The 14,648-nt window shown below is 49.1% G+C and overlaps 1 protein-coding gene across 1 annotated transcript in view; it reads left to right on the top strand.

The window, feature by feature from the left end:
- LOC130306231 (uncharacterized) overlaps positions 1–14,648 on the top strand; it is an 870,792-nt gene that overhangs the window by 32,066 nt on the left and 824,078 nt on the right. The window contains exons 5-8 of the mRNA XM_056552075.1: positions 10,320–10,411; positions 10,527–10,650; positions 14,230–14,321; positions 14,405–14,483. Coding sequence (XP_056408050.1) covers positions 10,320–10,411; positions 10,527–10,650; positions 14,230–14,321; positions 14,405–14,483 — 387 coding nt within the window. The remainder of the gene's footprint in view (positions 1–10,319; positions 10,412–10,526; positions 10,651–14,229; positions 14,322–14,404; positions 14,484–14,648) is intronic.

Raw genomic sequence — 14,648 nt, 5'->3', positions numbered from 1 at the left:
TTACATAGTCACAATAACTTCTATATAACCAGTATTTGGTACATACTAAACAGTCTGGTGTATAGGATACAATGAAGCAAAATAATAACATAAATCACAAGCCAGTATAGTGTGAAGTGTCAGTGCGACAAGGGATGCTCATGAACATCGGCCACGGTAAGTAAGGATTTAGGGGGGAATTTATCAATGTTGGAGGAGGTAGAAGTGTTTTGTAGATTATTTTGGTTGGTTATTTTTGTACCCTGTGGCAATTTTTTCACTGCCTTCTGGTACCACTGTGTGGGTCAGATGTAGAGCGCCCGGCCCACGGAGTGTAAGGACGTAACGAGTGATGCCCAGTATAAACATATACAGGGTGCAGAGCATCACTACCTATGTCAGCTGGCTGTATAGTATACAGGGGTACATAGTGCACCCCTGTATACTATACAGGAGCCCAGCAAGAAAAGAGTTAAAGGGGTTATCCAGGAATAAATAAATATTGGCTCCAGAAAGTTAAACAGATTTATAAATTACTTCTATTGAAATATCTTAATGCTTTTTCAGTACTTATGAGCTGCTGAAGTTAAGTTCTGTCTAAGTCCTCTCTGATGACACCTGTCTTGGGAACTGTCCAGAGTAGAAGTAAATCCCCATAGCAAACCTCTTCTACTCTGTGCAGTTCCCGAGACAAGCAGAGATGTCAGCAGAGAGCACTGTTACCAGACAGAAAAGACCAACTCAACTTCAGCAGCTGATTATTATTAGAAGGATTAAGATTTTTTTTTAATAGAAGTAATTTACAAATCTTAAGCCACTGGAGGAGGAGAGAGCACACCGTTCAGCTAAACATGCAGATATACAATACCGCTGGTATACACTGGCAGCCTCCGGGCCCGATAAGTAACAACGCAGCACCTGCGGGGTGCACACACTAGATAAAGTATCAAACAATACAATGAAAGAGAGGTAGCGTGCACTCACCGAGGGTAAACAGCTGCAGGCCCCAGGTCCGGGATCACCACGGCATAGACGGTAAGGGGCGCTCCAGGAAGAAGGACGTTCCTACGTCCGAAACAGCCGGCGTAGCCTCTGAGCGCCCCTTATCGTCTATGTCGTGGTGATCCCGGACCTGGGGCCTGCAGCTGTTTACCCGCGGTGAGTGCACGCTACCTCTCTTTCATTGTATAATTTACAAATCTGTTTAACTTTCTGGAGCCAGTTGATATAAAAAAAAATGATAATATTCCTGGAATACCCTTTTAATCCACGCTGCTGCTGCTGCTGAGCAGTTCAGGGTTAAAGGGGTTCTCCACTGCCCTGCCTTTCGGAGCTCCGCTCGCAGCGTCCGGAAGTTCATTACTCTGAACACTGTGTACGGGCTTCCGTGTTCGAGGCCGCCCCCCTCATGACGTCACGCCCGCCCCCTCATGAAAGTCTATGGAAAGGGGGCGCGACCGCTGTCACGCCCCCTTCCCATATAGTTTCGTTCAGGGGGCGGGCGTCAGAGTCTGTCCCATGATGGGAGTAGTTGTACCGCAGTGCTGAGGGACGGCACTTGCACATCCCCCAGGTGCAGGACTCCTTTTGGACAGTTAGGACTACTACTCCCATCATGGACAGACTCCGTCTGGAAGTTCTAGTCCAGGGGCTGTAATGCTCCGCAGGGATGGGGGGGGAGGTTGCTGTAATGCTCCGCAGGGATGAGGTGGGGGGGGGGGGTTGCCGTAATGCTCCGCAGGGATGAGGGGGGGGGGGGGGGGGGGGGTTGCCGTAATGCTCCGCAGGGATGAGGTGGGGGGGGGGAGGTTGCTGTAATGCTCCGCAGGGATGAGGTGGGGGGGGGGGGTTGCCGTAATGCTCCGCAGGGATGAGGGGGTTTGCCGTAATGCTCCGCAGGGATGAGGGGGGGGTTGCCGTAACGCTCCGCAGGGATGAGGGGGGGGGGGGTTGCCGTAACGCTCCGCAGGGATGAGGGGGGGGGGGTTGCCGTAACGCTCCGCAGGGATGAGGGGGGGGGGGGGGGGTTGCCGTAACGCTCCGCAGGGATGGGGGGGGGGGGGGTTGCCGTAATGCTCTGTCCGCAAGAAGCAGTACAGCAACACCCTACACAACCGCCAAATCTATTGTTCTCCAGACTGACTCCGCCTACTCCAGTCTAGTCACATGACTGGTCACATGGGCATGACATCATCACAGGTCCTTTAGCTGCCTAGGAAATAGCATCTACCATAGTGTGAGGTGAGTTTCTATGCAGAGGGTTTGTTACATTGTGTTGTCAGTGTTCCTCTCCTCTCCCTCATTCCTATTGGTGGAGTAGTCGCCATGGTTACCACTTCCTTCTAGTGTCCGTACTATGGAGCCATCAGTGATCAGTATTAGGGTCCTGATCCCGGTATTGGCCCCGATACCTAATCCTATAGCTACAGTCCGGAGCCCATCAGCCGGTAATACTGGAGGAGAGGACGGGCCCCATCAGTACTAGGGCCACTCCATTAGGGGCCACCCAGCTTTATATAGTGCCCGCCACCCAGCTTTATATACTGGAGGAGAGGACGGGCCCCATCAGTACTAGGGCCACTCCATTAGGGGCCACCCAGCTTTATATACCGCCCGCCACCCAGCTTTATATACTACCTGCCACCCAGCTTTATATACTGCCCGCCACCCAGCTTTATATACTGGAGGAGAGGACGGGCCCCATCAGTACTAGGGCCACTCCATTAGGGGCCACCCAGCTTTATATACCGCCACCCGGCTTTATATACTGGAGGAGAGGACGGGCCCCATCAGTACTAGGGCCACTCCATTAGGGGCCACCCAGCTTTATATAGTGCCCGCCACCCAGCTTTATATACTGGAGGAGAGGACGGGCCCCATCAGTACTAGGGCCACTCCATTAGGGGCCACCCAGCTTTATATAGTGCCCGCCACCCAGCTTTATATAGTGCCCGCCACCCAGCTTTATATAGTGCCCGCCACCCAGCTTTATATACTGTCCGCCACCCAGCTTTATATACCGCCCGCCACCCAGCTTTATATCCCGCCCGCCCCCCAGCTTTATATAGTGCCCGCCACCCAGCTTTATATACTGCCCGCCACTCAGTTTTATATACTGCCGCCACCCAGCTTTATATAGTGCCCGCCACCCAGCTTTATATACTGTCCGCCACCCAGCTTTATATACTGCCCGCCACCCAGCTTTATATACTGCCCGCCACCCAGCTTTATATACTGCCCGCCACCCGGCTTTATATAGTGCCCGCCACCCGGCTTTATATACTGCCCGCCACCCGGCTTTATATACCGGCCCGCCACCCGGCTTTATATACGGCCCGCCACCCAACTTTATATACCGCCCGCCACCCGGCTTTATATACCGGCCCGCCACCCGGCTTTATATACCGGCCCGCCACCCGGCTTTATATACTGCCCGCCACCCAGCTTTATATACCGCCCGCCACCCGGCTTTATATATACTGCCCGCCACCCAGCTTTATATACTGCCGCCACCCAGCTTTATATACCGCCCGCCACCCAGCTTTATATACCGCCTTTTTTACACTTTAATAGTCCCCTTACGGGACTATTTATAGCAATCCTTAGATTTCTAATACTGTTTAGTGCTATACATAAGACATAGCACTGATCAGTGTTGTCTGCGATCTGCTGCTCTGGTCGGCTCGATCTCAGACTAGAGCAGAAGACTCCTGGAGACGGACGGGGGAAGGTGAGGGGACCTCCGGCCGCCATATTGGATGATCGGATCCCCGCTGCGGGAGATCCGATCATCCATTCAAAGTACCACAATGCTGCAGATGCTGTGATCTGTATTGATTACGGCAACTGAGGGGTTAATGATGGATATCTGCGTTGTAGCTGATGTCCGCCATTACCGGCTGGTCCCTGGCTGCAGATAGCAGCCAGGACCTGCTGCGCATGACGTACATTTATGCTAGGCCATGACCACGAGCACCGGAACGGTGCTCGCGGTCATGGCGTAGCATAAATGTACGTCATGGTGCGTTAAGTACCACGGCATTATGGCTGACATTTACGTCAATTGTCGTTAAGACAGCTTTTTATGTCTAGAAATGGCGCAAAAAAGGCGCAAGCAGGGATTATTTGCGCCTTTTCGTTTACACATTTCTGCTGATTTCGAGTTGCAATCCACTGACTTCGGAAATACACACGATATGGAAAGGTTTTATGAACTGCGCCTTTTGGTGAAAAAGAGAGAAATGTCAGAAAATGTGACCTGCACAAAATGTATCAAATGCTTCTCTTACACCTACAATGATGAATGCCGGTCTATGTCTTTCCTGATGAGTTTTGTTCTTTAGACCTTTTACCATTGTTGTCCCCCCATCTACATTTCCACCATTGTTGTCCCCATCTACATTTCCACCATTGTTGTCCCCATCTACATTTCCACCATTGTTGTCCCCATCTACATTTCCACCATTGTTGTCCCCATCTACATTTCCACCATTGTTGTCCCCATCTACATTTCCACCATTGTTGCCCCCCTATCTACATTTCCACCATTGTTGTCCCCCATCTACATTTCCACCATTGTTGTCCCCCCCATCTACATTTCCACCATTGTTGTCCCCCCTTCTACATTTCCACCATTGTTGCCCCCCATCTACATTTCCACCATTGTTGTCCCCCCATCTACATTTCCACCATTGTTGTCCCCCCCATCTACATTTCCACCATTGTTGTCCCCATCTACATTTCCACCATTGTTGTCCCCATCTACATTTCCGCCATTGTTGTCCCCCCCATCTACATTTCCACCATTGTTGGCCCCCCATCTACATTTCCACCATTGTTGTCCCCCCATCTACATTTCCGCCATTGTTGTCCCCCCCCATCTACATTTCCACCATTGTTGTCCCCATCTACATTTCCACCATTGTTGGCCCCATCTACATTTCCACCATTGTTGTCTCCATCTACATTTCCACCATTGTTGTCCCCCATCTACATTTCCACCATTGTTGTCCCCCATCTACATTTCCACCATTGTTGTCCCCCATCTACATTTCCACCATTGTTGTCCCCCCATCTACATTTCCACCATTGTTGCCCCCCCATCTACATTTCCACCATTGTTGGCCCCCCATCTACATTTCCACCATTGTTGTCCCCCCATCTACATTTCCACCATTGTTGTCCCCCCATCTACATTTCCACCATTGTTGTCCCCCCATCTACATTTCCACCATTGTTGTCCCCCCATCTACATTTCCACCATTGTTGCCCCCATCTACATTTCCACCATTGTTGTCCCCCCATCTACATTTCCACCATTGTTGTCCCCCCCATCTACATTTCCACCATTGTTGTCCCCATCTACATTTCCGCCATTGTTGTCCCCATCTACATTTCCGCCATTGTTGTCCCCCCCCCATCTACATTTCCACCATTGTTGGCCCCCCATCTACATTTCCACCATTGTTGGCCCCCCATCTACATTTCCGCCATTGTTGTCCCCCCCCATCTACATTTCCACCATTGTTGGCCCCCCATCTACATTTCCACCATTGTTGTCCCCATCTACATTTCCACCATTGTTGTCCCCCATCTACATTTCCACCATTGTTGTCCCCTCATCTACATTTCCACCATTGTTGTCCCCCCATCTACATTTCCACCATTGTTGTCCCCCCATCTACATTTCCACCATTGTTGTCCCCCCATCTACATTTCCACCATTGTTGTCCCCATCTACATTTCCATCATTGTTGTCCCCATCTACATTTCCACCATTGTTGTCCCCTCATCTACATTTCCACCATTGTTGTCCCCCATCTACATTTCCACCATTGTTGTCCCCATCTACATTTCCACCATTGTTGTCCCACCATCTACATTTCCACCATTGTTGTCCCCATCTACATTTCCACCATTGTTGTCCTCATCTACATTTCCACCATTGTTGTCCCCCATCTACATTTCCACCATTGTTGTCCCCATCTACATTTCCACCATTGTTGTCCCCCCATCTACATTTCCACCATTGTTGTCCCCATCTACATTTCCACCATTGTTGTCCTCATCTACATTTCCACCATTGTTGTCCCCCATCTACATTTCCACCATTGTTGTCCCCCCATCTACATTTCCACCATTGTTGTCCCCCATCTACATTTCCACCATTGTTGTCCCCATCTACATTTCCACCATTGTTGTCCCCCATCTACATTTCCGCCATTGTTGTCCCCCCATCTACATTTCCGCCATTGTTGTCCCCCCCCATCTACATTTCCACCATTGTTGGCCCCCCATCTACATTTCCACCATTGTTGTCCCCATCTACATTTCCACCATTGTTGTCCCTCCATCTACATTTCCACCATTGTTGTCCCCCCATCTACATTTCCACCATTGTTGTCCCCCCATCTACATTTCCACCATTGTTGTCCCCATCTACATTTCCACCATTGTTGTCCCCATCTACATTTCCACCATTGTTGTCCCCCCATCTACATTTCCGCCATTGTTGTCCCCCCCCCATCTACATTTCCACCATTGTTGTCCCCCCATCTACATTTCCACCATTGTTGTCCCCCCATCTACATTTCCACCATTGTTGTCCCCCCATCTACATTTCCACCATTGTTGTCCCCATCTACATTTCCATCATTGTTGTCCCCCCATCTACATTTCCACCATTGTTGTCCCCCCCATCTACATTTCCACCATTGTTGTCCCCTCATCTACATTTCCACCATTGTTGTCCCCCATCTACATTTCCACCATTGTTGTCCTCATCTACATTTCCACCATTGTTGTCCCCCATCTACATTTCCACCATTGTTGTCCCCCCATCTACATTTCCACCATTGTTGTCCCCCCCATCTACATTTCCACCATTGTTGTCCCCCATCTACATTTCCACCATTGTTGTCCCCATCTACATTTCCACCATTGTTGTCCCCCATCTACATTTCCACCATTGTTGTCCCCCATCTACATTTCCACCATTGTTGTCCTCCATCTACATTTCCACCATTGTTGTCCTCCATCTACATTTCCACCATTGTTGTCCCCCCATCTACATTTCCACCATTGTTGTCCCCCATCTACATTTCCACCATTGTTGTCCCCCCATCTACATTTCCACCATTGTTGTCCCCATCTACATTTCCACCATTGTTGTCATCATCTACATTTCCACCATTGTTGTCCCCCATCCACATTTCCACCATTGTTGTCCCCATCTACATTTCCACCATTGTTGTCCCCATCTACATTTCCACCATTGTTGCCCCCCTATCTACATTTCCACCATTGTTGTCCCCCATCTACATTTCCACCATTGTTGTCCCCCCCATCTACATTTCCACCATTGTTGTCCCCCCTTCTACATTTCCACCATTGTTGCCCCCCATCTACATTTCCACCATTGTTGTCCCCCCATCTACATTTCCACCATTGTTGTCCCCCCCATCTACATTTCCACCATTGTTGTCCCCATCTACATTTCCACCATTGTTGTCCCCATCTACATTTCCGCCATTGTTGTCCCCCCCATCTACATTTCCACCATTGTTGGCCCCCCATCTACATTTCCACCATTGTTGTCCCCCCATCTACATTTCCGCCATTGTTGTCCCCCCCCATCTACATTTCCACCATTGTTGTCCCCATCTACATTTCCACCATTGTTGGCCCCATCTACATTTCCACCATTGTTGTCTCCATCTACATTTCCACCATTGTTGTCCCCCATCTACATTTCCACCATTGTTGTCCCCCATCTACATTTCCACCATTGTTGTCCCCCATCTACATTTCCACCATTGTTGTCCCCCCATCTACATTTCCACCATTGTTGCCCCCCCATCTACATTTCCACCATTGTTGGCCCCCCATCTACATTTCCACCATTGTTGTCCCCCCATCTACATTTCCACCATTGTTGTCCCCCTATCTACATTTCCACCATTGTTGTCCCCCCATCTACATTTCCACCATTGTTGTCCCCCCATCTACATTTCCACCATTGTTGCCCCCCATCTACATTTCCACCATTGTTGTCCCCCCATCTACATTTCCACCATTGTTGTCCCCCCCATCTACATTTCCACCATTGTTGTCCCCATCTACATTTCCGCCATTGTTGTCCCCATCTACATTTCCGCCATTGTTGTCCCCCCCCCATCTACATTTCCACCATTGTTGGCCCCCCATCTACATTTCCACCATTGTTGGCCCCCCATCTACATTTCCGCCATTGTTGTCCCCCCCCATCTACATTTCCACCATTGTTGGCCCCCCATCTACATTTCCACCATTGTTGTCCCCATCTACATTTCCACCATTGTTGTCCCCCATCTACATTTCCACCATTGTTGTCCCCTCATCTACATTTCCACCATTGTTGTCCCCCCATCTACATTTCCACCATTGTTGTCCCCCCATCTACATTTCCACCATTGTTGTCCCCCCATCTACATTTCCACCATTGTTGTCCCCATCTACATTTCCATCATTGTTGTCCCCATCTACATTTCCACCATTGTTGTCCCCTCATCTACATTTCCACCATTGTTGTCCCCCATCTACATTTCCACCATTGTTGTCCCCATCTACATTTCCACCATTGTTGTCCCACCATCTACATTTCCACCATTGTTGTCCCCATCTACATTTCCACCATTGTTGTCCTCATCTACATTTCCACCATTGTTGTCCCCCATCTACATTTCCACCATTGTTGTCCCCATCTACATTTCCACCATTGTTGTCCCCCCATCTACATTTCCACCATTGTTGTCCCCATCTACATTTCCACCATTGTTGTCCTCATCTACATTTCCACCATTGTTGTCCCCCATCTACATTTCCACCATTGTTGTCCCCCCATCTACATTTCCACCATTGTTGTCCCCCATCTACATTTCCACCATTGTTGTCCCCATCTACATTTCCACCATTGTTGTCCCCCATCTACATTTCCGCCATTGTTGTCCCCCCATCTACATTTCCGCCATTGTTGTCCCCCCCCATCTACATTTCCACCATTGTTGGCCCCCCATCTACATTTCCACCATTGTTGTCCCCATCTACATTTCCACCATTGTTGTCCCTCCATCTACATTTCCACCATTGTTGTCCCCCCATCTACATTTCCACCATTGTTGTCCCCCATCTACATTTCCACCATTGTTGTCCCCCCATCTACATTTCCACCATTGTTGTCCCCCCATCTACATTTCCACCATTGTTGTCCCCCCATCTACATTTCCACCATTGTTGTCCCCATCTACATTTCCACCATTGTTGTCCCCATCTACATTTCCACCATTGTTGTCCCCCCATCTACATTTCCGCCATTGTTGTCCCCCCCCCATCTACATTTCCACCATTGTTGTCCCCCCATCTACATTTCCACCATTGTTGTCCCCCCATCTACATTTCCACCATTGTTGTCCCCCCATCTACATTTCCACCATTGTTGTCCCCATCTACATTTCCATCATTGTTGTCCCCCCATCTACATTTCCACCATTGTTGTCCCCCCCATCTACATTTCCACCATTGTTGTCCCCTCATCTACATTTCCACCATTGTTGTCCCCCATCTACATTTCCACCATTGTTGTCCTCATCTACATTTCCACCATTGTTGTCCCCCATCTACATTTCCACCATTGTTGTCCCCCCATCTACATTTCCACCATTGTTGTCCCCCCCATCTACATTTCCACCATTGTTGTCCCCCATCTACATTTCCACCATTGTTGTCCCCATCTACATTTCCACCATTGTTGTCCCCCATCTACATTTCCACCATTGTTGTCCCCCATCTACATTTCCACCATTGTTGTCCTCCATCTACATTTCCACCATTGTTGTCCTCCATCTACATTTCCACCATTGTTGTCCCCCCATCTACATTTCCACCATTGTTGTCCCCCATCTACATTTCCACCATTGTTGTCCCCCCATCTACATTTCCACCATTGTTGTCCCCATCTACATTTCCACCATTGTTGTCCCCCATCTACATTTCCACCATTGTTGTCCCCCCCATCTACATTTCCACCATTGTTGTCCCCCATCTTTGGCGCCGCTCTATGTTATCGATGTCTTTTTGTAGGTGAGGTCTCCAGAACTGACCCCATTAGGACATCGCTGTCTATTATTCAGTGGAGGAGTTGGAGGACACAAGGATCTGTACCAGGACATAGTCATGATGGAGGATCACCGGCCCCTCACATCACAAGGTAAGAAGAGACATATATATAGATATCACTCTCACTACCTAGTAACATAGAAATCTATCCAGCACTGATGTATTCATTCCCTGTGTGTTCCCTACAGATGGAGTCATTGATAGAAATCCACCCGAGAGGTGTCCCCGTCCTCTGTATTCCCAGGACTGTCCAGAGGGAAATGTCCCAGAGAAGCATCAGGTAGATGAGGCTGATCCTATATCTCTATAGGGGGGTCCTTATAGTCTCCCCATAATATGACCAGAAAGGGAGCGAACTAAAGTTATTTTATAAAATTTTTTTCTTGTTCATTCAGGTTGAAGATCAGATTAATATTAAGGTCGAGGTTAAAGATGAACCAGAAGAGGAGACGGATTTCTGGGCCGATCACCAGTGTATGAGGGAAGTGAAGGAGGAAATTCCAGGAGGTGTTACCCCAGGTATGTAATAATTCCAGGAGGTGTTACCCCAGGTATGTAATAATTCCAGGAGGTGTTGTCCCAGGTATGTAATAATTCCAGGAGGTGTTACCCCAGGTATGTAATAATTCCAGGAGGTGTTACCCCGGGTATGTAATAATTCCAGGAGGTGTTGTCCCGGGTATGTAACAATTCCAGGAGGTGTTGTCCCGGGTATGTAACAATTCCAGGAGGTGTTGTCCCGGGTATGTAATAATTCCAGGAGGTGTTGTCCCGGGTATGTAATAATTCCAGGAGGTGTTGTCCCGGGTATGTAATAATTCCAGGAGGTGTTGTCCCGGGTATGTAATAATTCCAGGAGGTGTTGTCCCGGGTATGTAATAATTCCAGGAGGTGTTGTCCCGGGTATGTAATAATTCCAGGAGGTGTTGTCCCGGGTATGTAATAATTCCAGGAGGTGTTGTCCCGGGTATGTAATAATTCCAGGAGGTGTTGTCCCGGGTATGTAATAATTCCAGGAGGTGTTGTCCCGGGTATGTAATAATTCCAGGAGGTGTTGTCCCGGGTATGTAATAATTCCAGGAGGTGTTGTCCCGGGTATGTAATAATTCCAGGAGGTGTTGTCCCGGGTATGTAATAATTCCAGGAGGTGTTGTCCCGGGTATGTAATAATTCCAGGAGGTGTTACCCCGGGTATGTAATAATTCCAGGAGGTGTTACCCCGGGTATGTAATAATTCCAGGAGGTGTTATCCCGGGTATGTAATAATTCCAGGAGGTGTTGTCCCAGGTATGTAATAATTCCAGGAGGTGTTGTCCCAGGTATGTAATAATTCCAGGAGGTGTTGTCCCAGGTATGTAATAATTCCAGGAGGTGTTGTCCCAGGTATGTAATAATTCCAGGAGGTGTTGTCCCAGGTATGTAATAATTCCAGGAGGTGTTGTCCCAGGTATGTAATAATTCCAGGAGGTGTTGTCCCAGGTATGTAATAATTCCAGGAGGTGTTGTCCCAGGTATGTAATAATTCCAGGAGGTGTCATCCCAGGTATGTAATAATTCCAGGAGGTGTTTTCCCAGGTATGTAATAATTCCAGGAGGTGTTATCCCGGGTATGTAACAATTCCAGGAGGTGTTGTCCCGGGTATGTAATAATTCCAGGAGGTGTTGTCCCGGGTATGTAATAATTCCAGGAGGTGTTGTCCCGGGTATGTAATAATTCCAGGAGGTGTTGTCCCGGGTATGTAATAATTCCAGGAGGTGTTGTCCCGGGTATGTAATAATTCCAGGAGGTGTTGTCCCGGGTATGTAATAATTCCAGGAGGTGTTGTCCCGGGTATGTAATAATTCCAGGAGGTGTTGTCCCGGGTATGTAATAATTCCAGGAGGTGTTGTCCCGGGTATGTAATAATTCCAGGAGGTGTTGTCCCGGGTATGTAATAATTCCAGGAGGTGTTGTCCCGGGTATGTAATAATTCCAGGAGGTGTTGTCCCGGGTATGTAATAATTCCAGGAGGTGTTGTCCCGGGTATGTAATAATTCCAGGAGGTGTTGTCCCGGGTATGTAATAATTCCAGGAGGTGTTGTCCCGGGTATGTAATAATTCCAGGAGGTGTTGTCCCGGGTATGTAATAATTCCAGGAGGTGTTGTCCCGGGTATGTAATAATTCCAGGAGGTGTTACCCCAGGTATGTAATAATTCCAGGAGGTGTTACCCCAGGTATGATAAAAGGTTTGAGCTGTAGATAAATCTGAATGGATGTCACTACTTGTCCGTCTCCTCCTCATCCTCCCTGGTGACTCTTTCCTGTCCTGTAATTATATCCGGGAGTTCTCTGTCTTTATTAGATAAAACGCTGATTGTCTCTTATCTGTCTCCATGTCAGAACATTAAAGTGGGTGTCCAGAGAAAATGTCTTAGAATAGGAAATAAGTATCTAATCCTAAAGCTGGGCCCCCCACGATCTCCAGAACGGGCCCCGACTATTAGAGAGAGCTCGTGCTGTAGACGACTTCTGCTCCATTCATTTGTATGGGACGCTGGAGAGGACTGTACTGGGGACCAACAAAGTCTCTTCTTATACACTATATGCAGTGTACAGGGAAATAACAGCGAAAAGGGAATCATTGCTTCAGACAGTCTTCTCTCGTGCCTCGCTCTTCTCTCTCGTGCCTCGCTCGTCTTCTCTCTCGTGCCTCGCTCTTCTCTCTCGTGCCTCGCTCTTCTCTCTCGTGCCTCGCTCTTCTCTCTCGTGCCTCGCTCTTCTTCTCTCGTGCCTCGCTCTTCTTCTCTCGTGCCTCGCTCTTCTTCTCTCGTGCCTCGCTCTTCTTCTCTCTCGCGCCCCGCTCGTCTTCTCTCGTGCCTCGCTCTTCTCTCTCGTGCCTCGCTCTTCTTCTCTCGTGCCTCGCTCTTCTCTCTCGTGCCTCGCTCTTCTCTCTCGTGCCTCGCTCTTCTTCTCTCGTGCCTCGCTCTTCTTCTCTCGTGCCTCGCTCTTCTTCTCTCGTGCCTCGCTCTTCTTCTCTCGTGTCTCGGCTCTTCTCTCTCGTGTCTGGGCTCTTCTTCTCTCGTGTCTGGGCTCTTCTCTCTCGTGCCTCGCTCTTCTCTCTCGTGCCTCGCTCTTCTCTCTCGTGCCTCGCTCTTCTCTCTCGCGCCCCGCTCGTCTTCTCTCTCGCGCCCCGCTCGTCTTCTCTCTCGCGCCCCGCTCGTCTTCTCTCTCGCGCCCCGCTCGTCTTCTCTCTCGCGCCCCGCTCGTCTTCTCTCTCGCGCCCCGCTCGTCTTCTCTCCCGCGCCCCGCTCGTCTTCTCTCTCGCGCCCCGCTCGTCTTCTCTCTCGCGCCCCGCTCGTCTTCTCTCTCGCGCCCCGCTCGTCTTCTCTCGCGCCCCGCTCTTCTTCTTCTCTCGCGCCCCGCTCTTCTTCTTCTCTCGCGCCCCGCTCTTCTTCTTCTCTCGCGCCCCGCTCTTCTTCTTCTCTCGCGCCCCGCTCTTCTTCTTCTCTCGCGCCCCGCTCTTCTTCTTCTCTCGCGCCCCGCTCTTCTTCTTCTCTCGCGCCCCGCTCTTCTTCTTCTCTCGCGCCCCGCTCTTCTTCTTCTCTCGCGCCTCGCTCTTCTTCTTCTCTCGCGCCTCGCTCTTCTTCTTCTCTCGCGCCTCGCTCTTCTTCTCTCATGTCTCTCTTTTCTCTCATGTCTCTTTTCTGCGTTTCTCTGCCCAAGTTGTTACTTCTCACTACAGAAAGTTTGATAGAAGACGAAGCCGCAACTGTGCGTTCCCTCTGTGGACATATAGAATCCTCTAATAAGGGATTAGAGACCAGATTTCTACCCCAGATGACCCATTTATTACCGAAATGTCTGTGTCTCCTCCCCCTGCTGACAATGGATTCCCCTGAGGAAGGAGTGACAGCCGAGTCTCTGTAGGGACCAGCAGCTCCAGGCCTGGGATTTCACTGCGGGTCCGACTGGATTATCTGATGTTTTATCAGAAAGTGGGGGAGGGGCAGAATATTGTTATTGAGGCCTGATAAATAACCTAGAGGTGAGAAGTGTATGATATATATAGATGGATATACAGGAGCTGATGTATTCATTCCCTGTGTGTTCCCTACAGATGGAGTCATTGATAGAAATCCACCCGAGAGGTGTCCCCGTCCTCTGTATTCCCAGGACTGTCCAGAGGGAAATGTCCTAGAAAACCATAAGGTAGATGACCCTAAAGTTTCCCAAAAATATGACCATAAAATGATTGAGGTAAAGTTCTTTTTAATTTTTTCTTGTTTTTTCAGATTGAAAATCAGAATTATATTAAGGTTGAGGTTAAAGATGAACCAGAAGAGGAGACGGATTTCGGGGCCGATCAGCAGTGTAAGGAGGGGGAGACTTTTATTGGTGGAGGGTCTCCTAGATACTACTACACCCATCATCTGATCATCACATGGAATAATCTATTCATCACTGATGTATTCATTCCCTGTGTGTTCCCTACAGATGGAGTCATTGATAGAAATCCACCCGAGAGGTGTCCCCGCC

Source organism: Hyla sarda, chromosome 1 (assembly GCF_029499605.1).
Source record: "Hyla sarda isolate aHylSar1 chromosome 1, aHylSar1.hap1, whole genome shotgun sequence".
Classification (NCBI taxonomy): domain Eukaryota; kingdom Metazoa; phylum Chordata; class Amphibia; order Anura; family Hylidae; genus Hyla; species Hyla sarda.
This window is presented reverse-complemented; position numbering and strand designations above follow the sequence as displayed.